This window comes from Schistocerca americana, chromosome 9, assembly GCF_021461395.2.
Source record: "Schistocerca americana isolate TAMUIC-IGC-003095 chromosome 9, iqSchAmer2.1, whole genome shotgun sequence".
Taxonomy (NCBI): Eukaryota; Metazoa; Arthropoda; class Insecta; order Orthoptera; family Acrididae; genus Schistocerca; species Schistocerca americana.
The window spans coordinates 210,212,117-210,237,143 of NC_060127.1; the positions used below are offsets into that span (position 1 = coordinate 210,212,117).

The 25,027-nt window shown below is 40.4% G+C and overlaps 1 protein-coding gene across 5 annotated transcripts in view; it reads right to left on the minus strand.

Moving 5' to 3' along the window:
• The window catches only part of LOC124550985 (replication protein A 70 kDa DNA-binding subunit-like), a 177,792-nt gene extending 153,697 nt beyond the window's left edge, over window positions 1–24,095 (minus strand). For 4 of the 5 annotated variants that reach the window (XM_047125810.1, XM_047125808.1, XM_047125806.1 and 1 more), the window contains exons 1-3: window positions 23,934–24,095; window positions 16,972–17,019; window positions 11,491–11,675 (exon numbers count right to left, since the gene is read on the minus strand). In XM_047125810.1, coding sequence (XP_046981766.1) covers window positions 11,491–11,675; window positions 16,972–17,019; window positions 23,934–23,966 — 266 coding nt within the window. In that variant the 5' untranslated portion in view covers window positions 23,967–24,095. Of the gene's footprint in view, window positions 1–11,490; window positions 11,676–16,971; window positions 17,020–23,848 lie in introns of all 5 variants that reach the window. The other variant, XM_047125807.1, reaches the window with a different exon arrangement.
• Between the last annotated feature and the right edge of the window lie 932 nt (window positions 24,096–25,027).

Below are 25,027 nucleotides of genomic sequence, written 5' to 3' on the forward strand. Positions count from 1 at the left end.
TGTTGTTGGACGGGGAGGAATGTATTGCTAGTGAGATCTGTTTGTGGACAAGGTCTACAGGGTAGTTGCGGGAGAGGAAAGCACTGGCCAGGTTACTGGTGTAATTGTTGAGGGATTCGTCACTGGAGCAGATACGTTGGCCACGAATACCTAGGCTTTAGGGAAGGGAGCGTTTGATGTGGAATGGATGGCAACTGTCAAAGTGAAGGTACTGCTGTTTGTTTGTGGGTTTGATGTGGACAGAGGTGTGGATGTGAGCTTCAACAAGACGAAGGCCAACATCCAGGAAGGTGGCTTGGGTTTTGGAGAAGGACCAGGTGAAATTCAGATTTGAAAAGGAGCTGAGGCTATGGAGGAAATTAAGAAGTGTTTCTTCACCATGAGTCCAGACCACAAAGATGTCATCTATAAACCTATACCAGGCCAGGGGAAGCAGCTGTTGAGTCTTCAGGAAAGCCTCCTCCATGCGGCCCATGAAGAGGTTGGCATAGGACAGAGCCATCCTGGTTCCCATGGCCATTCCCCTGATTTGTTTGTAGGTCTGGCCTTCAAAAGTGAAGTAATTATGGGTGAGGATGAAGTTGGTAAGTGTGATAAGGAATGATGGAAGATCTTCGGGTAGGCGTTGGGAGAGGTAGTGTTCAAGGGCAGAGAGACCATGGGTATGTGGGATGTTTCTGTAGAGGGATGTAGCATCTATGGTGACAAGAAAGGTTTCAGGTGGGAGGGGAGTGGGAATGGATTTGAGGCATTCTAGGAAGTGGTTTGTGTCTTTGATGTAGGATGGGAGTCTGCAGGTGATAGGTTGGAGGTGTTGGTCTACCAGAGCTGAGATACATTCTGTTGGGGCTTTGAAGCCTGCCACAATTGGACGACCAGGATGGTTCTCTTTGTGGATTTTGGGTAATAGGTAGAAGGGAGGGGTACATGGCTCAGGTGGAGTGAGTAGGTCTATGGAAGCCATTGTGAGGCCTTGTGAGGGACCTTGGATTTTTAGGATTTTCTGCAGCTCAGTCTGGATGGAGGGAATGGGATCCTGGGTAACAGCTTTGTAGGTTGAGGTGTCAGAGAGTTGACGCAGTCCTTCTGCCACATACTCCACACGGTCAAGTACCACAGTTGTGGAGCCTTTATCTGCCGGGAGGATGACAATAGAGTGGTCTGTTTTCAGCTCCTTAATGGCACGGGATTCAGCTGGGGTGATGTTGGGGGTTGTCGGGATGTTCTTCAAGGACTGGGAGGCAACACTCTCCTCTTTAGCCATTCACGCATCTTTTCATCCTACATAGTTGTGTTTATCTTTATACTATATACCTCTTTACTTCTGTAAGCATCCTCTTTGGTTTGAAGTTGGCACAGTACTTAACAGTAGAATATCTTTGGCTTCCCTCTGACAACCATGCCTCCATCCTTGCTACCCTCCCTGTTTACCTTTCCCTGTTGCTTCATAACCTGGGTTGTGAGTAACTGAATCCACTTTCCCTTCTTCACTTTTTTCCCCTCTCTCCTCCCTGAAGAAGGAACAAAGTTCCGAAAGTTAGGAATGTAAATTTTCTTTTCTGTTATGTGTATCTATTGGCCGTACTGAGCTGAGGTAAGTACTGGCCAGCCCCTCTATCTCTTTGTTAGTCGTTGTTGCACATCTTCATATGATATTTTCCATTAATCATTTAGAACTTTTGGATTGAATATTTTGATGGATTTGTTGCTATCTCTAGGCTCTGACAGAAAACTTATACAACAAAATTAATGAGCTAAATCAATGTGAATTGGATTTTCATAGTTTTGCAACTACTATTTCAGAGGACATTAAAAACATATCTCCCAAAACAATTTTGCATTTCACTGACTATCATTGCAATCATACGAACAGAGGAATATTTCACACTGCAGAAAATTTTGAAATCTTCTACAAGAATTTCCTTGTGATCAGTTGCTGCAGCTGTTTAAAACAGCTGCTCAAGTCTGTCATATGCTCAAAATAAAATACATATGTGAAAGCGTGTTTTCAGCAATGAAACCAAAGCTGTTCACCTGGCTGGAGCAATCAGTTTGGTGGTCAGCAATTTCACTCCAAAAATCGAAATGCTGCCAAAAGATAATTTTCTTTAAAAATATTGATCAATGAGATGTGTTCCTAGCTTTTCACATTTAATGGGCTTGCTCCGAACTTCACAGTTCTGTGTAAAATAAGTGAAATACCTGTGTATTCTTTCCTTATATTCATTTTTTTTTACATGAAATTAAAAGTGTGTTGACAGGCTTCTAAACTGAGTGGTCGACATCTGTGGGCCAAAATGGATGTGTGTTCTCCATCTGCAACTAGCAGGACAGCTGCAGTCGCTGGAAGCTTTTCCTGTAGCACAGACAAGGTACAGGCACATCTCGCTGTCACACGGACTGCCCTGGCAACGGCAAGTGGGCAGCTCTTGGGCCTTGTCTAGGTCTAGGAGCTCTGATCTAGGAGCAATGAAGGGGCAGAGGAGCATGTAATCTTACTGACAGAAGAATATGAATATAATAGAGGGAAACATTCCACGTGGGAAAAATATATCTAAAAACAAAGATGATGTAACTTACCAAACGAAAGTGTTGGTATGTTGATAGACACACAAACAAACACAAACACACACACACACACAATTATTATTATACTCATATCATCAATTTGAACGAACAATTACATTTGTTATTGTCACTGTTGCATTTCGAAATCTTTTCTGTTATCTTACTTTCACTTTCTGTTTTTGCGAGTAGTTTCACTTTGTATTCACCTTCTCCTTTTTACCTCCCTCTTTCCTGATGAAGCAACTGTGGGTTGCGAAAGCTTGAATTTTGTGTGTGTGTCTGTGTTTATTTGTGTGTCTATCAACATACCAACACTTTTGTTTGGTAAGTTACATCATCTTTGTTTTTTGACAGAAGAATATAAATGACATGGTTGTTTGTGGGGCGCAAAGTATCCACAGTGTACAGTGCAGAAAGAAATTGTGCTTTGCAGGAAATATCTGATGCACTCCACATCGTAACTGGAGAAGTAAGGAAGAAGACAAACGTGGTGCAGTCCAAAGAACGAGGCCCCGTGTCAAAAATTGGTACCTCACAACAGAACCACAAGTGCATCTACATCAACATCTACATTTATACTCCACAAGCCACCCAACGGTGTGTGGTGGAGGGCACTTTACGTGCCACTGTCATTACCTCCCTTTCCTGTTCCAGTCGCGTATAGTTCGCGGGAAGAACGACTGTCTGAAAGCCTCCGTGCGCGCTCTAATCTCTCTAATTTTACATTCGTGATCTCCTCGGGATGTATAAGTAGGGGGAAGCAATATATTCGATACCTCATCCAGAAACGCACCCCCTCGAAACCTGGCGAGCAAGCTACACCGCGATGCAGAGCGCCGCTCTTGCAGAGTCTGCCACTTCAGTTTATTAAACATCTCCGTAACGCTATCACGGTTACCAAATAACCCTGTGACGAAACGCGCCGCTCTTCTTTGTATCTTCTCTATCTCCTCCGTCAGACCGATCTGGTACGGATCGCACACTGATGAGCAATACTCAAGTATAGGTCGAACGAGTGTTTTGTAAGCCACCTCCTTTGTTGATGGACTACATTTTCTAAGCACTCTCCCAATGAATCTCAACCTGGTACCCGCCTTACCAACAATTAATTTTATATGATCATTCCACATCAAATCGTTCCGCACGCATACTCCCAGATATTTTACAGAAGTAACTGCTACCAGTGTTTGTTCCGCTATCATATAATCATACAACAAAGGATCCTTCTAGACGTCTCTCCATTGATAACAACATGCTGTGTTCTGTTTGCTAAAAACTCTTCAATCCAGCCACACAGCTGGTCTGATATTCCGTAGGCTCTTACTTTGTTTAACAGGCGACAGTGCGGAACTGTATCGAACGCCTTCCGGAAGTCAAGAAAAATAACATCTACCTGTGAGCCTGTATCTAATATTTTCTGGGTCTCATGAACAAATAAAGCGAGTTGGGTCTCACACGATCGCTGTTTCCGGAATCCATGTTGATTCCTACATAGTAGATTCTGGGTTTCCAAAAACGACATGATACTCGAGCATAAAACATGTTCTAAAATTCTACAACAGATCGACGTCAGAGATAAAGGTCTATAGTTTTGCGCATCTGCTCGACGACCCTTCTTGAAGACTGGGACTACCTGTGCTCTTTTCCAATCATTTGGAACCTTCCGTTCCTCTAGAGACTTGCGGTACACGGCTGTTAGAAGGGGGGCAAGTTCTTTCGCGTACTCTGTGTAGAATCGGATTGGTATTCCGTCAGGTCCAGTGGACTTTCCTCTGTCGAGTGATTCCAGTTGCTTTTCTATTCCTTGGACACTTATTTCGATGTCAGCCATTTTTTCGTTTGTGCGAGGATTTAGAGAAGGAACTGCAGTGCGGTCTTCCTCTGTGAACAGCTTTGGAAAAAGGTGTTTAGTATTTCAGCTTTACGCGTGTCATCCTCTGTTTCAATGCCATCATCATCCCGGAGTGTCTGGATATGCTGTTTCGAGCCACTTACTGATTTAACGTAAGACCAGAACTTCCTAGGATTTTCTGTCAAGTCGGTACATAGAATTTTACTTTCAAATTCACTGAACGCTTCATGCATAGCCTTCCTTACGCTAACTTTGACATCGTTTAGCTTCTGTTTGTCTGAGAGGTTTTGGCTGCATTTAAACTTGGAGTGAAGCTCTCTTTGCTTTCGCAGTAGTTTCCTAACTTTGTTGTTGTACCACGGTGGGTTTTTCCCGTCCCTCACAGTTTTACTCGGCACGTACCTGTCTAAAATGCATTTTAGGATTGCCTCGAACTTTTTCCATAAACACTCAACGTTGTCAGTGTCGGAACAGAAATTTTAGTTTTGATCTGTTAGGTAGTCTGAAATCTGCCTTCTATTACTCTTCCTAAACAGATAAACCTTCCTCCCTTTTTTTTATATTCCTATTAACTTCCATATTCAGGGATGCTGCAACGGCCTTATGATCACTTATTCCCTGTTCTGCACATACAGAGTCGAAAAGTTTGGGTCTGTTTGTTATCAGTAGGTCCAAGATGTTATCTCCACGAGTCAGTTCTCTGTTTAATTGCTTGAGGTAATTTTCGGATAGTGCACTCAGTAAAATGTCACTCGATGCTCTGTCCCTACCACCCATCCTAAACATCTGAGTGTCCCAGTCTATATCTGGTAAATTGAAATCTCCACCTAAGACTATAACATGCTGAGAAAATTTATGTGAAATATATTCCAAATTTTCTCTCAGTTGTTCTGCCACTAACACTGCTGAGTCGGGAGGTCGGTAAAAGGAGCCAATTATTAACCTAGCTCGGTTGTTGAATGTAACCTCCACCCATAATATTTCACAGGAACTATCCACTTCTACTTCACTACAGGATAAACTACTACTAATAGCGACGAACACTCCACCACTGGTTGCATGCAATCTATCCTTTCTAAACACCGTCTGTACCTTTGTAAAAATTTCGGCAGAATTTATCTCTGGCTTCAGACAGCTTTCTGTACCTATAACAATTTCAGCTTCGGTGCTTTCTATCAGCGCTTGAAGTTCCGGTACTTTACCAATGCCGCTTCGACAGTTGACAACTACAATACCGATTGCTGCTTGGTCCCCACATGTCCTGACTTTGCCCCGCACCCGTTGAGGCTGTTGCCCTTTCTGTACTTGCCCAAGGCCATCTAACCTAAAAAACTGCCCAGCCCACGCCACACAACCCCTGCTACCCGTGCAGCCGCTTGTTGCGTGTAGTGGACTCCTGACCTATCCAGCGGAACCCGAAACCCAACCATACTATGACGCAAGTCGAGGAATCTGCAGCCCATATGGTCGCAGAACCGTCTCAGCCTCAGATTCAGACCCTCCACTCGGCTCCGTACCAAAGGTCCGCAGTCAGTCCTGTCGACGATGCTGCAGATGGTGAGCTCTGCTTTCATCCCGCTAGCGAGACTGGCAGTCTTCACCAAATCAGATAGCCGCCGGAAGCCAGAGAGGATTTCTCCGATCCATAGCGACACACATCATTGGTGACGACATGAGCGACCACCTGCAGATGGGTACACCCTGTACCCTTCATGGCATCCGGAAGGAATCGCTGCCTGACAAGACAGCAACAAATGGGGAATGTCAGCACAGACACATACTCTAGAGGTTCTGTACACTGCCGCTGATGAAGTAGTACCGATGCCAGAGCGCAGTGCCACTCGGTCCAGTCTGCAATCGCCACTTACGACGACAGCACTGTCTTTCTCAGGTCCAGCAGCGCTAGCTGTATTAGACGTCGGAACTGTATCGAAGTTTATTGTCAATTGAACACTGAAATGAGGCATTCTGCACTGTGTCACGTGATACATTATCGAGTACAGCAACAGTAACAAATACCTAAGTGATATTCCTGTGGACAAGGATTGTTTCTGAGCTAAGTATTCCATCTCGTTCAAGTTTTAATAATGTGATCTCATATTCTGAGTCGAAACAAGGCCCCGGAAGTAGACAACATTGCATTGGAACTACTTACGGCCTTGGGAGAGCCAGTCCTGACAAAACTCTACCATCTAGAGAGCAAGATGTATGAGACAGGTGAAATACCCTCAGACTTCAAGAAGAATATTATAATTCCAATCCCAAAGAAAGCAGGTGTTGACAGATGTGAAAATTACTGAACTATCAGTATAATAAGCCACAGCTGCAAAATACTAACGTGAATTCTTTACAGACGAATGGAAAATCTAGTAGAAGCGGACCTCGGGGAAGATCAGTTTGGATTCCGTAGAAATGTTGGAACACGTGAGGCAATACTGACCTTACGCCTTATCTTAGAAGAAAGATTGAGGAAAGGCAAACCTACGTTTCTAGCATTTGTAGACTTAGAGAAAGCTTTTGACAATGTTGATTGGAATACTCTCTTTCAAATTCTAAAGGTGGCAGGGTAAAATACAGGGAGCGAAAGACTATTTACAATTTGTTCAGAAACCAGATGGCAGTTATAAGAGTCGAGGGACATGAAAGGGAAGCAGTGGTTGGGAAGGGAGTGAGACAGGGTTGTAGCCTCTCCCTGATGTTATTCAATCTGAATATTGAGCAAGCAGTAAAGGAAACAAAAGAAAAATTCGGAGTAGGTATTAAAATCCATGGAAAAGAAATAAAAACTTTCAGGTTTGCCGATGACATTGTAATTCTGTCAGAGACAGCAAGGGACTTGGAAGAGCAGTTGAACAGAATGGACAGTGTCTTGAAGGGAGGATATAAGATGAACATCAACAAAAGCAAAACGAGGATAATGGAATGTAGTCGAATTAAGTCAGGTGATGCTGAGGGAATTAGATTAGGAAATAAGTCACTTAAAGCAGTAAAGAAGTTTTGCTTTTTGGGGAGCAAAATAACTGATGATGGTCGAAGTAGAGAGGATATAAAATGTAGACTGGCAATGGCAAGGAAAGCGTTTCTGAAGAAGAGAAATTTGTTAACATCGAGTATAGATTTAAGTGTAAGGAAGTCGTTTCTGAAAGTATTTGTATGGAGTGTAGCCCTGTATGGAAGTGAAACATGGACGATAAATAGTTTGGACAAGAAGAGAATAGAAGCTTCCGAAATGTGGTGCTACAGAAGAATGTTGAAGATTAGGTGGGTAGATCACGTAACTAATTAGGAGGTATTGAATAGGATTGGGGAGAACAGAAGTCTGTGACACAACTTGACTAGAAGGAGGGATTGGTTGGTAGCACATGTCCTGAGGCATCAAGGGATCACAAATTTAGCATTGGAGGGCAGCATGGAGAGTAAAAATCGTAGAGGGAGACCAAGAGATGAATACACTAAGCAGATTCAGAAGGATGTAGGTTGCAGTAGGTACTGGGAGATGAAGGAGCTTGCACAGGATAGATTAGCATGGAGAGCTGCATCAAACCAGTCTCAGGACTGAAGACCACAACAACAACAACATTCTGTGTGTATTGTAGTATCTGCTCTATCTCCTCCAGAAGTAGATCTAGGCTTGCAAAGAGTCACCACAGTGCCATCATGAATGTCTCAAATGTTTTTTTAGTCCAGCATTAGCACTGAGTCATTAACCGCTTCCTTCATGCAGGAAAAAAGTAAACAGGGCACATGTAAGGGAAGATGTGAAATGTGAAACAAACACTTTAAGACTGGTATTTTTTTGTAGAATCACAACTCATAGTGCTTAATTGTAGAGACCTGATCTGCAATTTTTCACTCAACTGCATTGAATAGTCCATGAAACTCATCCACTGGACTACATTTATAATTTTGGAACAAGGCTGGAGATGCATTTCAGTGGTCAATTTACCACCAACGCGTATTTCACATTTGCGTGAAAATTCAAATGTGCGCATTGTCTGCTGCTTGCAGAACTTCCTGCAGCAACAGAGTGCTGACAATATAAAATAGTCCTATTTGTAGTCACAGTTTAATTCCATGACTATTTTCCATCAGCAACAGAGTGCTGGCAATATAAAATAGATGTATTTGTAATAATTTCATGACTATAAGCACCGTGTTGTAATATTAGTAATTTTCGCCTCACAAACATTAATATATGCTCAATAGTAAACGCCTGATGGCCTAAAGTTATCGAACAATTGTAAAGTAAAAGAAATGAATCATCGCATAGTAGCAACAGAATCTATTATTCTTTATCTTTGCCGTTCTTGCGCGGTGCCAGTAAATCTCTATGTACATGTATCGATTAATGGTATAAAAAAGAATTCTGTTGTTTCAAGACAAATGAGGCTTTTGGCGCCTCACCTTTTACTGTTTGTATTCCATGAGAGGCGGACACGGACTTGCTGCGTTCCACAACTGTATTTTATATTTGATGTGAAAATATTGAGTGAATATGCTAATTGTTATTTTTTACAATCAGAAAAGATGTAGTTTCTAGTAACTGATATCGAACAGACAGCATCAAGAGGACATTTTGACTGTTATGTATAAAGTATTTAACCACAATGGTCATCTATTGTAATTTAATATGAAAAGGTACGTAGCATTAAAAAAAACGTGTGTTAAAGATAAGTGTGCTTATTTTCGTAAATTAACCTTGATGATTCCATCTCCTGATTTACTTGAATTATAATTATTTTGTGTTACTTCATCATCAGAAATTACGATCACGCTGATGGGCCGAACGCAGCATGAGGCAGAAGGAACATTATCGTTTTCCTATTATTTCTGAACCAACTTTTTTTTAATTGTGTAGTGTTGCATTTCTTTTAAAGTCTATAAATCTTCTGGTCCCTTAGTGTTGATCCGGGTATGACTACGTCGCGACTATAAAAATGCACAGAAATGATAGTGTTTCTTCCGTACGATCTCAAATATATATATCAATATGCTGCTCTTATTCAGGTATTTAATGGTCAATGTATGTTATTATAATAGCGTAATAAATCCCTGATTCTGTTGCCAAGTGGCCCACTAAAATATTCACTTTTTCGACATTAAAAAAAAAGTAACAGTTCTTTTTATTTTCGTCCCCCAAGAGCAACGCTACAGTGTACAGATTGGAACCTACTATATGCTGATGGTCCATGTAACACGGAATTTGCTGTGTTTGCATTCTTTAATGTTAGTTCTCTCATGTTTTCATCTATTTCCTCCACTGCGAACGTTTGTTCGCAGGTGCAAGTGAATGGTGGTAGTGGCCAATATGATTATGCTTGTGTTCACCCCATTCACTTCAATCTAAATAAGACTTCAGTGAATCAGATCGGAGAGAAAATTGATCCATTGTTCCAAAAATCTCACAATACGAGGGTGGTTTGCCGGTAAATTTCCATAACAAAATGAAATATTTTTGTTGTGGCTTTGTGGTTGGTAAGCTCATTATTCCAAGGATCATATAAAGACTGTCAACAATGTACAGCATACACAACATTGTTGACAGCCGTCTGAATTGGTCAGTGTGTTAACTGAGACTGAAAATTGAGAAAACTGAGTTCATTTGAAGGGTTGGACTGTTGCACAGATCGGAACAGAATTGGGTGAAGTTCACGCCTTGACTCCATCATTGAAGACCATTTACTTTTGGATTAATGAATTTAAACATGGTCGGACAAGCACTGAAGACAAAGCGACCTCCAGCTGCCCAACTGAGATTACCACAAAGGAAACCATTTACAAAAAATATGATATGGTGATGTAAGGCCACCGACTAAAAATTTGAGAGATTTCCCAGACTATAGGCATCTCACCTGAGTGAGTTCCCAATATCCTGGATGGAGAATTGGCTATGAAGAAGCTGTGTGTGAGAGGGGAGCTGTGACTGCCCACAGATGACCAAAAGCGCATCCGGTACAACATTTCAACAGAACGTTGGTGATGTTTAACCACAATACACAAGACTTTTTGCACCGATTTGTAGCTGTTGATGAAACCTGGAGCCTCATTACACACCAAAGCCAAATGGTAGGCAAAACAATAGACAAAGACTTGTGAAAGTGCAATGAAGGAAGCAAAGACTATTTTGTCTGATGGCTAGGTGATGGCCACTGTTTTATTTTTATTTTTTTATTCCCTACGAATAATCCTCCTAGATTACTTGGAAAAAGTCAGAACCATAATTGGTTAGTATTATGCCTTATTGTTGGATTGTTTGAAACATGTGCTGGCTGAAAAAAGACCAAGGTTGGCACACAAAAAAGTGCTCTTTCACCAGGATAATGCACCATCCCATATATCAGCAATAACAATGACTGAAGTGCATTCCTCATCCATCCCATTCACCGATCTAGCCCCAAGTGACTTCTTCGTGTTCTCTAACTTGAAACTTTGGCTTGTTGCGAAGAAATTTTCATCAAATGAGGAAGTGATAGGTGCAGTCAACGAGTGTTTTGCATAGTATAACAGAACATATTTTTCCAACAGGATGAAAAAGCTGCAGGATCACTGGACTAAGTGTATGTCCCTCAAAGGAGACTATGTCGAGAAGTAATGTGAGCTGTTTGTGAAACAAATATTTTTTTCTCACTATTTTCTCAGACTTACCAAACCACCATTACACTAGTCATTACCCATATTCAGAAGCACGTATGACCTTAGAATCAGACATGACTAATTCATAATATGTTTCTAATGCACTTTCAAACACTGATTGTGTAACACAGAAATGTATAAAAACACCACAAATCTCCCCAAGCCTCTAGCATGAAATGGTGCTCATGTCAGTAATTTTTCATTCTATGCTCAGCAGTTGCAATATGACACTGTCTTCTGAACAAATCCCATTGTTCAATATGTTCCTAAAATGACACTAAGACAGAAAGAGAAACGAAATGGAGAACCTATTACAGTACTTACAGTGAGATTACATTTACATCCTTATTTTGTCATTAAATAACTAAGATTTCTCTAATGGATCTGAAAACCTAACAAAAGTAAGTGAATCTTTCCGCTATCAAATATGAACTCACTCTGTTCCCCTTTCCCCACATTGCATCCAATGGTTCAATCGGACCACTGAGTATTCTGACAACTCTCCAGATGTCAGCTTGTCTGTCAACTCTGTTGCAAGCATGGCGCTGTTCTGGTGGCAGCCATCAGAAACCTGGAGGTGGTACCTCTCACTTGATCCTGCACCATCTATTCTCCCGCTGCCCTGCAAATTGACAGGTAAGTGTGTTAAGCAAATCAAACAATTAGCACAGAAATCACAAGGGCCACTGTTGTCCCTATTTCCATGAAACAGGCCTGGCAAATACCTAAAAAGAGAAGCACCAACAAATAAAATTGTGAGAAATTTCAGTTTCTGAGAACTAAATCTCCGACATGGTTGTAAGTACAATATGCTGAAATTTCAGATAATTCCTCGAACTTCTCTCTTTTACCGGTTCACTTGCGTCATCAGCAAATTTGACATACTCAAAATTTGACATGTGGATTGACATGTTCCAGAAAATAGAAAGGAAGAAATCAGTCAGCTTTGTGGCACACAATACAAAATGTTACTCACTCAATTTTCTACGCTGTGTTTTGTAGACATTAACGCAAAAACAGCAGTCTTTAGATTTGCCCAGACTGAAGTCATGTTATACAACTTGGACTTCGTGAAATTTCCAGCTTTGTGTATGAAATATGGGGTACATTTACTTGAAATATTCTTACCACCTGATAACAAATTAAATGACTCAATTTTATATTATGTTGTTCAAATCTTTCTGCTGCATTTTCCTAACTTCAGAGGTCTGAAACAGCTTTCATATTAAAATAGAATTTTTTGATATATTGAGCACTTCATATCAATCCAGAGAAGGCAGTACTGAGGTGGTGTAGGTGAAGTAGCACATCACCAAAACTTTTTTCTTGACACATTTAAAAAAAAAAATATTTACCTTAACATGTTATGCCGGTTTTTACTAAAACATTCTCTTCTGTTTGGTACTGCATGGAATTGTCTTGCAGTACATTCAGAATTCTGCAGGCAAAATGAAGTAGCCTTCCCCATACTCACAACTCAACCTTATGGGGAGTGCCATAGGCAGAACATGACTGTATGGTTACTACAGTAACCATGACGTCACTTGCTCAAATTAGTCTCTGGAGGGGGCATGTAGTGAAGTAGAAAGATATTTAATACTTGGCTACTTCCAGATGGTGATATTAGTCTGCAGCTCTGGTTGTTCTGTGCATGGAGGACACATCCACCGACAGTACGTTTGGTGAGGTATGTTATAGGGAAGTGGGTGGAGTTTGGAAAGGTCACCCAGAAACCCAGGTCAGGGAAGACTTACCAGATAACATGAGAAGGAAAGATTGATTGTTCAGTCTTTCTTTCTCATCCTGTCTGGCGTCTTCAGAGACCCATGGCTGTGGGTGACTTTTTTTAACTCTATATCCCTTTTCCCAGTCCTCTCCAGTTCTTTTCCTTCATCCCTCTTCCTTCCCCTTCAACCCTTCTGCCAGAAGAAGGAGCCTCTAGCTCCAAAAGCTTGCACAAGTAATACCTTTTCTTATATGTATGTTCACCTGCCGCCACTGGGTGAGTAGATTTTGTATCTCTATATTTATTTATTCCACACTATACCAAGCCTTGTATTATGAAATTTTTGATCATGTTTTAAAGAAAATGCATGAGAGATTCCATGATTGCAAAAAAAAAATCAGCTTGTTTACCTTGCTGATACAACAAAATTTGAAGAATGCCACACGTTTTCCTTTTAGTGCACTTGAAAACTTATAATATTCCTCTGGGCCTGTATTGTCGGAAACAATGCTTAAAAAATGAAGTCTCTGTTTTGTATGCCAATGAAAAGTAAAGATAGATTTCCACACACATCCATCCGCACATATACAGGCACAAGCAGACATTTGTAAAGGCAAAGAGTTTGGGCAGAGATGTCAGTCGAGGTGGAAGTACAGAGGCAATTGCCTTTACAAATGTCTGCTTGTGGCTGCGTATGTGCGGATGTGTGTGTGTGTGTGTGTGTGTGTGTGTGTGTGTGTGTGTGTGTGTGTGTGTGCGCGCGCGAAAGCTTGAATTTTGTGTGTATGTTTGTGTTTGTTTGTGTGTCTATCGACCTGCCAGCACTTTCGTTCGGTAAGTCACATCATCTTTGTTTTTAGATATTTTTTCCCACGTGGAATGTTTCCCTCTATTATATTCATATCATTAATAAGGACACTTTTATGTATACTTAAAAACTTTTCTCCCCTATTCTGCCCATCTCTTCTACTACAGAACCTGCAGGATGAAACTTTTCTCTTTTAGTTACAATAAAAACATGTACCTTACGAAAGCAATTTTAGAAATGTGACTCTTTTCTTTAGCAAATATTTCAATTAAGAAATAACTTCTAGCACTCTCAATAAAAACACAGTCATTCTATGAAGCCATCACTGACAAGTTTGTAGCCTTAAAGTACCGCTGGATTGATTTGGTTGACTAGACATAGTTGTGTTCCATTAGTAAGACAAGCATCTTAAACATAGCTTATGTGTTACTTCCCTGCTAAGTTTCACCTAACTTCCCAGCCATTAGCCACCACCGATTCAGATTTCCAAGACATTACAGTCCGTTCTGTTTGAAAATTATGAGCCAGAATCATTACTTTTCCTCCATCCAGCTACAGAACAAGTATTTTAAAATCCCTGCAACTCTGAATGGTGCTTCAATGTTAATTAAAATTTTGTACAAAAATATTTATATATGCTCAGAAATGATTAATTAAAGAGTAACCTCTGTAACAAGATGAGCACTTTCTAAATGAGTCAGCATCACGATACTGGTTTGCTCAATATAGACCCTGTCAGTGCCTGTCAACAGCTGCACACTTCTCACCCTACAATTACCCAAAGTCTAACTGATGTAGAAGAGTGGTATACTAGGTTGTAGGGTACCACCCATCTGCTTTGACTGGTGACGTAGTTGTACTGTGTCACGTTGTGTTGCTTGACGTCGCTGAGCTGTGGTGTGTGTTTTGGAGTGAAAGTGAAATTTTGTTGTAGAGTGGACTACGTTTGAAAAGGAGGCGTGCTCTAGCATTTTAAGTATGTGGGGACGAAGTGTATGTGAGGCACGTTATTGTGCCATTTAGTGTGCTACAGTCATATGAAATTATTTGTTAGCACAATGGAATATATTGTGTAGAATGTTGTCATACAGTGCCCGTCCCAAAAGTTCCAAGAATGAATTATGTTAAAAATCATTTATTCAATGTCAGTTTACAATCCTTGAAAGTATTCACTGTGTGCTTCAATGCATCGTTGCCAATGCTTCATCCAATCACCAAAGGCACACTCCTTTAGTATGGTCACTGAAGCTGCTTTTACCACCTCCAGCACTGCATGTCGAGTTCCTTTCATGGTGCTTTTGGCCCTTAGGAACAAAAAGAAGCCCCCTGGTGCCAGATTGGGGCTGTACAGCAGCTGGGACAGCGCTGCCTCCCTGTTTTGGCAACCCTGAGACATAGCATGACGCACAATCGTGGTGCACAATCCAATTGTCACGAATTTCTGTTCAGACGTGTTGAATCCTGCTGCACAACCGCTTGAGCAGTTCACAGTAAACTCCCCATTGACTGTTTGTCCTTGTGATACGAAATCACTGTGAACCACACCTTTTCTATCAAAAAACACAATGAGCAATGCTTTGATTCACGATTTTCTCTTTTTTTGTTTTTTCAGGTGAGGAGGGTACTAAGTGTGCCACCTGCTGCTCTGATACTTTGTTTCGCGGTTGTACCAAAAGATCCACCTCTTTTCTCCTGTGATCACTTTATCCACGTCGTATCACTCATAAAATTTCTGGTGGCGCTCATACAATTCCTGGCACTTGAGCAAATGCACTTCATCTCACTCGTCAGGACTTTTGGCAGCATATTTGCGCAAACTTTTCTCATTTGAATATCCTTGGTTAAAATGTGGTGAATGATTGTTTTGGGTATTTCACACTCCTCTGCAATCATCAAGACACTCACCTGTTGGTCTTGTGTACAACTTGATGCACTTTTTGCACCAAGTTGCCCGTTTGTGATGTCAAGGGGCGTCCCGAGTGGTCGTCGTCAATGGACTCCTGACCTTCCTGGAACCTCTTGTGCCACATGAAAGTTTGGCTTTGTTTCTTTGTCCTGTCACCGTAGGCCTTCAGAAGCATTTCGAGCATCTCCGGCACCAGTTTCACACAGAACTTGACTGCATAATGCTGCTCCAAAAACTGGTCCACATTTTGCTCAATGATGGTCCAGTAGATACCTGTGGACGGAGGTAACCCTGCCTCAACAAATGCCCACAGGTGACTGATGCCAGTCTCATTTCAAAGCTTACATAACCCACCAACTTCTTCACCTGAAGCTCTGCCCTACCAGCCAGAAATTGCCAACTAACAAAAATCATTCCAGGAACTTTTGGGACAGATCCTGCATAAATCGGAAAATGTCATTAAATTTAAACTGTTCTCTTAGGTCCCTGCGTAACCACTGAGTTAAGTAGATTAAAGTATTTAATTAAATTACAGGACAAGGTAGATGGTTCAATGTTTATTAATATCAAACATGCCACTCTATTATTAATAAACAATGATCTACCTAACTTCTCCCACGATTCACATAAAAAATATTTATCCACTCTTGTTTATTGGAAAACATTTTCTCACCGGTTCCGCCATCTTGTTATATGCGACTTGTCATTCGTATGATCACTTACCATCATTCAATGCGCATACAGTTGCCAACTGCAACAGAGAAGCTGATAACACGCACTTTTACTGTATGGTTCAGCTATACAGATGAACTGGAGATTTGGCTTTTCTGTTTGTAGGGGGGGGGGGGGGGGGGTTGGTATTCTCGTCTAGGGTTGAGCTGTACTAGAGATTGGGGTACCGTGATCGTATGCTGTATTTTGAACTGTTTTGTCAGGCTTTATTTTTTGACAGTTTCAAGTGTTTTGTTTGTGCAGTGTTGCTTCTTGAACAGTGTTCTTTTTATTGTTGAATTTTTAGTTTGTCCTCATCCAAAACCTGCTATTTTTCATGTGGTTGTCCCACTAATTTCACTGGGTTTAATCAGTATGCTGGTTCATGTGGTAGTTGTATTTTTGTGGGTGCTACAATCAAAGTTTTGGTCACCATGTTGGATATGCTGAAAATAGGGGCTTGTGGTATGCTGATGACATAATTGGTCAAAGCAGATATGTGATACCCCTGTCTCCAGTAGTGTCTATAAGAGCACAGAGAGAGAGAGAGAGAGAGAGAGAGAGAGAGAGAGAGAGAGAGAGAGAGAGAGAGAGAGAGAGAGAGGGGGGGGGGGGGGGGGGGGGTATACACACAGGGTAACGTTGACAATTCCAACAAACACTTCAACGTAAATTTCTTTCAACCAGGCAGCACATGTACCTGATCGAACACTCATACAAAAATCGGCAGTAAATTGGGAGACTGGCGTCACCCCTGTAATACTCACCAGTATCTGCATTACTGGATCTTCAACAGTCCCACCACGCATTATAGTCTGCAAATCAGAAGAAGCAAACTATTACGAAACATGTCACACTGCAATATGTCCATAATTTTCAATAAGCTACAAAGTTTACACCTGTATTATTATTTATTTAGGGGACATTCCACATCAAGGGGACCAAGGGTCCCCACTCGACCATCTCCAAATCTAATGAAATTTTGTGCAAAGGTTCTATATGGTCTCTGACGGTTATGTAAAAGATTGCAGCTCAGTATCTTTAGTGGTTGAATTTTTAGGTGCTTTTCAAGAGAGGCTACTCGCCTTTGCATCACATACAAAGGTGCAAATATACTAACTTTGCTAGGCTTTTTTAAAAGTTCTAGCAAACATTTGGCCATCTGCTCATACATAAGACTTTTTATGCTGAATTACATTATGACAAAAACAAAAACTGGGGATTTAACCACACCTAGAAACAAGCTCTAAAGTGGCTAAAAGATCCGTCTCGCAATTCTGGGAGTCAAGGCTTGACTGACTACTGCTGCTTTTTCATATGACCCAATCACACCAAAACTTCAGAGGGTTATTCTCACTTATGATTATACATGGATCAAAGATATGCATCTGCAAAGTTGGCCAAAATTTTCTACAAGCAGATCTTAGGGTATTAAGGGAGGCAATATCTCAAGTGTGTCCTGTTCAATCCTTTTTTTTCTTGCCACAGCTGGAACAAGGATGCTTTAAGCTTTCAAAGCTATATTGTTTGCATTTTGATGAGTAAGAATGCCTCTCAAAAGATATTGTTTTAGCACTTCGGGAAGATTGAAATCACTGGTAATTAATTAGTGGTGATTGGCTATTTTTTATTCAAGTATATGAATCATTTTCAACACTGACTTAACTCATGCCATAAAAACAAGTGTAATATACAACACAGCAAATTTGCAAAACAAAATACTAAAAAGTCAGTTCCATTTTTGGGTGAACAGCTCTACAGTACTGGCAAAGACAGACTGTGGATAACTGTAATGTCTTCCTGTTGATGATGATGATGCTTTTAAAGTCATGAAAATATGTTGCTCAGGAATCCAGCAGGTGTCTTTAACAGTTGGTCAGTTGAAGGAACAAGCAGAACCATGTGGATGCATAAAGGGTACTCCTAATATGGATGAATGAAAAGCATTTGCAAGTGGTTGGCACAAGATATTTAAGAGAAGAACTGGCATCCACAGCATTGTGACACATGGCGAAGCAGCCAGCTCTGGCACAAAGGCAGCAGAGTACTTCGTCAGCAATTCCAATATGCTCTTAGATTCTGAAGATTACCTGCCGCAACAGGTAAATAATTGTAATCGGACAGGTCTATTCAGGAAAAAGATGCTGAAGCGTATCTTTATAACGGCAGAGGAGACTGAGTTTCCAGTCATAAGCCATTGAAAGATAGCCTCGCACTGCTATTCCGTGCAAATGCAAGCAGTGATTAGAAAATTAAACTGCTGCTTGTTCAGCATTCAGAAATTCCACAATATTTCAAGAAGTGTAAAGTCCAGAAGAGCAGGTTAAATGTGATGTGGAGGTCCAACAACAAGGCTCGGGGGACGTGATCGTTTTGTGATTGGAGCAGTGAAGTGTTTGGTCCTTCGGTGAAAAAATATTTGCTTGAGATGAATCTGCCACTCCTTGTCTTGCTTGTTATGGACAATGCTCCTGCCCATTCTCCAGGCCTACAAGACCACGTCCTTGAAGAATTTCAGTTCATCAGGGTCAAATTTCTGCCTCCCAGCACCACTCCATTACTCCAGTCTGTGGACCAGCAGATTATTTCAAACTTTAAGAAGCTCTACACTAAAGCACTCTTCGAGTACTTGCTTTGACTTGACTGAAACTACCAATCTCATTCCTCTCAGAGAGTATTGGAAATATCACCTCAAAATCATTGCCTGCGTCAAGAGGATCCTCTCACTTCTGCTTGGAAGAAGCTTTGGCCAGGGTGCATTGTCGAATGTGACTTGGAGGCATTGGAGTCAGTACTTCTGGAGCCTGTAGTCAATTTTATTGTCTCTTTGACCAAGAGCATGGGACTAGAAGTGGATAATAGTGATACTGATGAGCTTGTGGAAGATCACAGCCAAGAAATGACCACCAAAGAGTTTATGTAGTTGCAATGAGTTTCACAGCAGGAAGTTGTGGAGAGCATTTCTTCAGAGGAGGCGGTAACAGCAAAATAGGAATCATTTGGTGCAATAAGGGAAATGCTGAAAGCATGGGAATTGGTCTCATCATACATTGAAAATTGTCATTCCAATAAAACGGTGGCTACGCACACTACAAATTTGTTTCATGATAATGCTGTGTCACATTTTTGCAAAGTGTTGAAGCATTGGCATAAACAAATGACTGTAGATAGCTTCCTAGTAAAAAAGAATTAGTTATGCATCATGAGTAATAAAGTACGTAATACTGTGTGTATAATTTTGTATGAATAAATGACATGAAAAAGACAAAGCTTTTAGTACTTTTTCTGCATGGAACGCACTATCATATTTTACATTAATTTATATGGGATAAATTGTTCCTCTTTATGAGTGTTTCACCCTACGAGTAAGATTCTGAACGAATTATGCTCGTTATGTGAGGTTTCATAGTATTAGCATTAGTATGATCAGTGACTGTTTCCGTCATTATACCATTGCTGTCCATGCCTTTCAAATAAAGTTAATACCACATTTAAAGGCAAAGATTGAAAACATTAAAAACATTTATTACTTTAGTGATGGATCACTTGCTCAATATAAGAATTTCAAAAACTTCATCAATTTATTCCTGTGCAGAAAAGATTTTGCCATTACTACCAAATGGTATTGTTTTGGAACAGGCCATGGTAAATTGCCTTGTGATGGCATGGGGGGACAGCAAAAAGACTTGCAGCCTGTGCTAGTGTACAGAGCCCCTTAGATAACCAGATATTGACACCATATGGTTTGTTCAAATTCTGTGGTGATAGTATTCAAGGCATGAAACTTCTTATATACGAAAAGGAGAAATTGAAAAAATTCATTCTGATCAAGAAACAAGGTTTGACAGGGGACTTAAAATTACTAAAACAAGAGAAAATCCATTAATTTAAGTCAATTAACTATAATCAGCTCAGAGTAAGCAGAGTTTCCAATGATGCAGCATTCGTAGGTAATGCCTTCGAAACAGATTATGAAATTCTAGCAATCTCAATTGCAGGTTTACAACCAGGACAGTATGTTGCATGTATGTATGACAATTTTTGATGGGTTAGAAATTAGTGCAAAGTTTATTTATTTATTCCATGTGATCTGATGGTACACAGTGTGTTGCAGATGTCGGAAAATATAATTTAACATTGTTAACATATATTAACGTAAGCCTATAGTATCCTAATGTATTATATTGCTCAAGGTTTTCAATTTAACACAAACAGCAAGATTACTGTTCTACTTATGGTCGTCTTCTTGCAGCTTTATCTTTGGGTGTATTTCTACGAAGGTCATTAAAATTTGCACACAAAGAAACAGTGTGTGACCACTAGTTTTGAAAAATGTGTCACACTAACCATACAGCCTGGAAATCGTAACGCATGCTCTTTCCAGCTATGGCATGAAAAAAAAAAAGGATTGAGCAAGACACAGTTGAGATGTTACCTCCCAAAAATTTCCTAAAATTTGAATGTATCCACATACAGACATCATAGGTGGGAATAACCTTCTGAAGTTTTTGTGTGATTGGTTCATACAAAAAGTAGCAGTAGTTGGTCAAACCTTTGCTCTCAGAATTGCGTGACAAATTTTTTAGCCACTTTTATCTCCATTTGGGTGTGGCTACATCCCTAATTTTTGCACAGTGTGATCCAGCATAAAAAGTCCGTAACTTTAAAAAAAAGCCTGACAGACTTGGCACATCTGCAGCTTCATACGTGATGCAAAGGTGAGTAGCCTCTCTTTAAAAGCCCCTAAACACTTTTTAACATTTGACCCTTTGATTTGGAATTGCCCTTAGTTTACATATAACTTGAAGACTTCTTGTAACAATGCATAATAATTGTGTTGTAACACACAGTTCGGTATGTTTAAATATCTATTGCTATGTCAAGTGAGAAAATATTTGATCTAATCACATTATGAGGCAGAGGGAGGGCATACGGAAAGTGTGAAGTGCAAACTATCCAGAAACGTGTATTGTGCTTAAACCAGCAACAGTGGAGTAGAAAAGATACCAAGGTCTCTGCTAATACATTACAGAAGAACTGTCTGAGATACACATTCAGGCAGAACTGCATTTAAATATGGAAACTGAAGAGACAGAGGAATCATCTATGAGCTTGGATACAGCAGGGGATTCTACAACAACTGCGGAGCCCCCATAACGTTTGTTACTACCCATCAAGATTTTACTGCAGAAGACATGGTAGGTGTTTACAGTCCAGAGGATTTGACTGGACTTATTAATGTATTTAAGTATTCAATATAAAAAAAAAAAACATGTACTTCAGTCTTATTTCCGTAATTGGTTTGTCTTTGCATAATCCTTTAACCAATGTTTCACTAACTGTAGGAACTATTTGAGATACAGTTGGCTTTGAAATACAGAAAAAAGATGCAAACCTTTGAAATGAATTTCTTATTGCCAGATATCGAAGACTGTTAGTAAATTTCCACTTCACAGGAATTGATTTTCTGGAGTTTGTGTATTTCTTTGAAAAAATGGCTGTATCAAATTCATCACAATTTTAAAAACAGGCACTGACATCCCAATGAAGTTACGGATACAAAAAGCAGTGCTTTTTCCTACATTCAGATCGTGCAGAATACCATTCCAGCCACGTCTGCTGAAGTATGTATTTTTTCTCAACATGAGAAATATACCTATGTCCCTAATGGACATTTTGCAGTACGCCAGCATCACTTTGCAGGCAATGGAATTTTACACACACACACACACACACACACACACACACACACACACACACACACACACACACAGATGTGTTTGTAGTTGGCGTGGACAGGGACATGCACAGGAAACATAGTTGCAAACATGTTGCTTACAAAAATGTGTTTTTAAACTCAGTGCAAATACGGCTATGAAAAATAAGGCTATGTGTACGAAATTGTTGTTGTATTACTCGATGTAAGGGGCCATACCACACATGTACAATGATGAATATGACTTGCATGGCCAATAGGGGCGAAAATGTGCACTTACAGTGTCAACAGCTGTTGCACTGTGTGCTGATGTTGGTAACAACTGATGAACAACTGGACTTGAATAGGACGAATCATATGTTTATTATCAGCAGCCAATCAGTAACTTTGTTTGTAATTTGCTATCGTTTGTAAATAAAGTTAGTTGGTATTTTGTTGTATTACCTTACAATTTAACCACATTGCCTGAATTTCTGGCAAAATCGGAGGGCCAACAGCAGCATCCGATTCCATTGCTCTGCTTTGACGCAAGACGTAATGGTGTTGTGGTGAGTGACCCCACTACAGCACGGACTTTTTGGGTTGGTTGTGTTTGTAGATGTCGTGTTGTTGTATTTGATGGTGCCTTCTGTTGGTGGATGTGGACATGCTGAGTATAACATGTGGTATAGAGTTCATTTGAGTTTTGGTTGTCATCGTTTTAATGTGGATTTGCATTTAGGTAGTTGGTGCAGTAATGTGAGTTGCGGAAGTGTTTTCAGTCAGATATGGCATTTAAGTCCACAAGTGTGTCGTTATGTTCTGAGATGGGTGATGATATGATGTTTGCCATACAGTTTCAGCACGTGTTTGGCCTTATTGCTGAAATGGTATTGCTGGAGCCTTTTGTTGGTAAGTAATTTTTGTTTTGGTTTACTGTATGGTAACTGTGATGTTTAGTGTGTTGTATATCTATGGTAAGTTACCTGTGTATTACAAAAAATAAACTGATGCAGTGAATACAGCGTATTTGGGGTTTTGGTTCCACTTTGGTTTTTTTCCATCAACAGCTGCGGTTGAGCTGTATAAGTTTAGGGGTTGTAGGTGGTGTTTTTTTGTACTGGTAACAGCGGTTGAGCTATGTAGTTCAAGGGAAAGGTCCGATTCCTGTAGTTTTGTTGGTTTAATGGAATGGTGTAATATACACTTTTCCGGGTATTGTTCGTATTGGGATGGTGTGGTACTTTTTTATTGTTCTATATATAGTTTGTCCTCCCGCCCCTAAGGCCCCAATCTCATTTAATTTCTAGAATGAGACTTTATTGTGTAATTTTTATTACGCCTATTGTTCGTTTTTGTTGATGAGTGCATGTAGTGACGTCATTGTCATTTTGAACACACTGGAAGTAGCAGTTTTCGCCATATTGATGACGTCATTGGTCAAAGCACATGGGTGGAATCGGACGCTTCTGTATTGGCAAATCGGAAATAAGAAGACCGGTATGTCACTGCAACAACAAACGTAAATCTCGGACTACACTACATATCAGTCTATTACGACAACAGTATTTCATGCTGCGATGCGTTGGTTTCGCCAACGCACAGGCCATTCCAATCTAACCAAGGCCTCTGGCTGGTTCGCCTCCACCCGCCCTTGTGACATCATCATACACAACTACAACCAACCACTACATATTTGTTCATGTTATGACAACTACCTATCAAAGTAACATTCTAACCAAGGTCTCTGGTTGGTTCGCCACCCCCCGCCCTTGTGACATCATCATACACAACTACAACCAACCACTGCATATTTGATCATGTTATGACAACTACCTATCAAAGTAACATTCGGTTTAGTTTTCTTCTCTACACAAAATTAACGACTGTGTTACATCTATGTGCAGCAAAAACATGCCCTTAAAAAGTTCATTTCCGTTTCGCCATACCTATCCGTGGTAGGTTACTGCGAATCTGTTTACGTGAAACCAGAAAGTTAGCTGCCACTTGGAAGAAATGAATCGTTTCACTTACGGCAAGTGCTCCCTCTGTGAGTTGCCACGTCATGTTGACGGTAACAAATGTATGTTGCTAAAATATTATGCAAACACAGCTGAGAATCAGTAACTAAAGTTCAATCATGTTAGGTTATCTCCCGTCCCCCAATACGCAGAATCCACGGTAAAGCACCGTCACAGATAACATAAGTAAATACTGTACAATAGTTCAATGTACATAGTAGACGACGACTTCCGAAAAACTCTCAGTTTTAGACCTTGAGCAGTGAAAATGTGGAAAAACACGCACCATTGCTGGACGACGCTGGCATATAAAATAAAATAATAAAAATTCATGTACAATATCTTCATGTATTCCTATTCATGAATAAATTCCTAACGTAGCGATCAAGACTTCCGATCGCTGCATTTGGGTTGTGGTGTTTTACCGCGGCTGTAACATGTTTATTGTTTACACGACGTCCGCCACAGGGCTGTTTTCAGCATAGGCTTTCACTTTAGAGTTGTGTGGGCCAAACGGTTATTTTGAAGTATACGTTATCACGGTGACAGTTATGTTTCATATCAATTATTTTTGACCGTTATGAATAACTGTCAGTTATTTTTCACTGCCAAATTCTCTGAATCGTGCCATAAACTTAGCATATTAACTGTCATTTCATATTATACATATACAGGTTATCTGTCGCTGTTAGAAATATTATCCTCACAGCTGCAACAGGAAATAAACGGAACTATGCTACAGCGCTTTTAAAGTGAAATGTTAAAGACGAGTCCCCGTACATTAAGTCTTGTGATTTAACTCTGTATGTTATGGGACAATAAAAATTATGATTCTGAAGTACGAGCTAATAAGCTGAATACTGTAGGTAAATTCGAAGCTTAATTTCTGGTGCTGTTCACTTAATGGAATAAGTGTAGGGCCTTGTAACACAACACAAAAATATTCGCAATGTGATACGATTCGTTTACTGTTTGTATAAGATAATCCATTTGACGGAAGTTTTATGTGAGAACCGGTAAACTGCGGGAAGCCTAACAGACACATCATTGTGGTCCAAAACCACTCGGAAGTGACGTCAAAATGACGTATACGCAAACGCGCTGCAC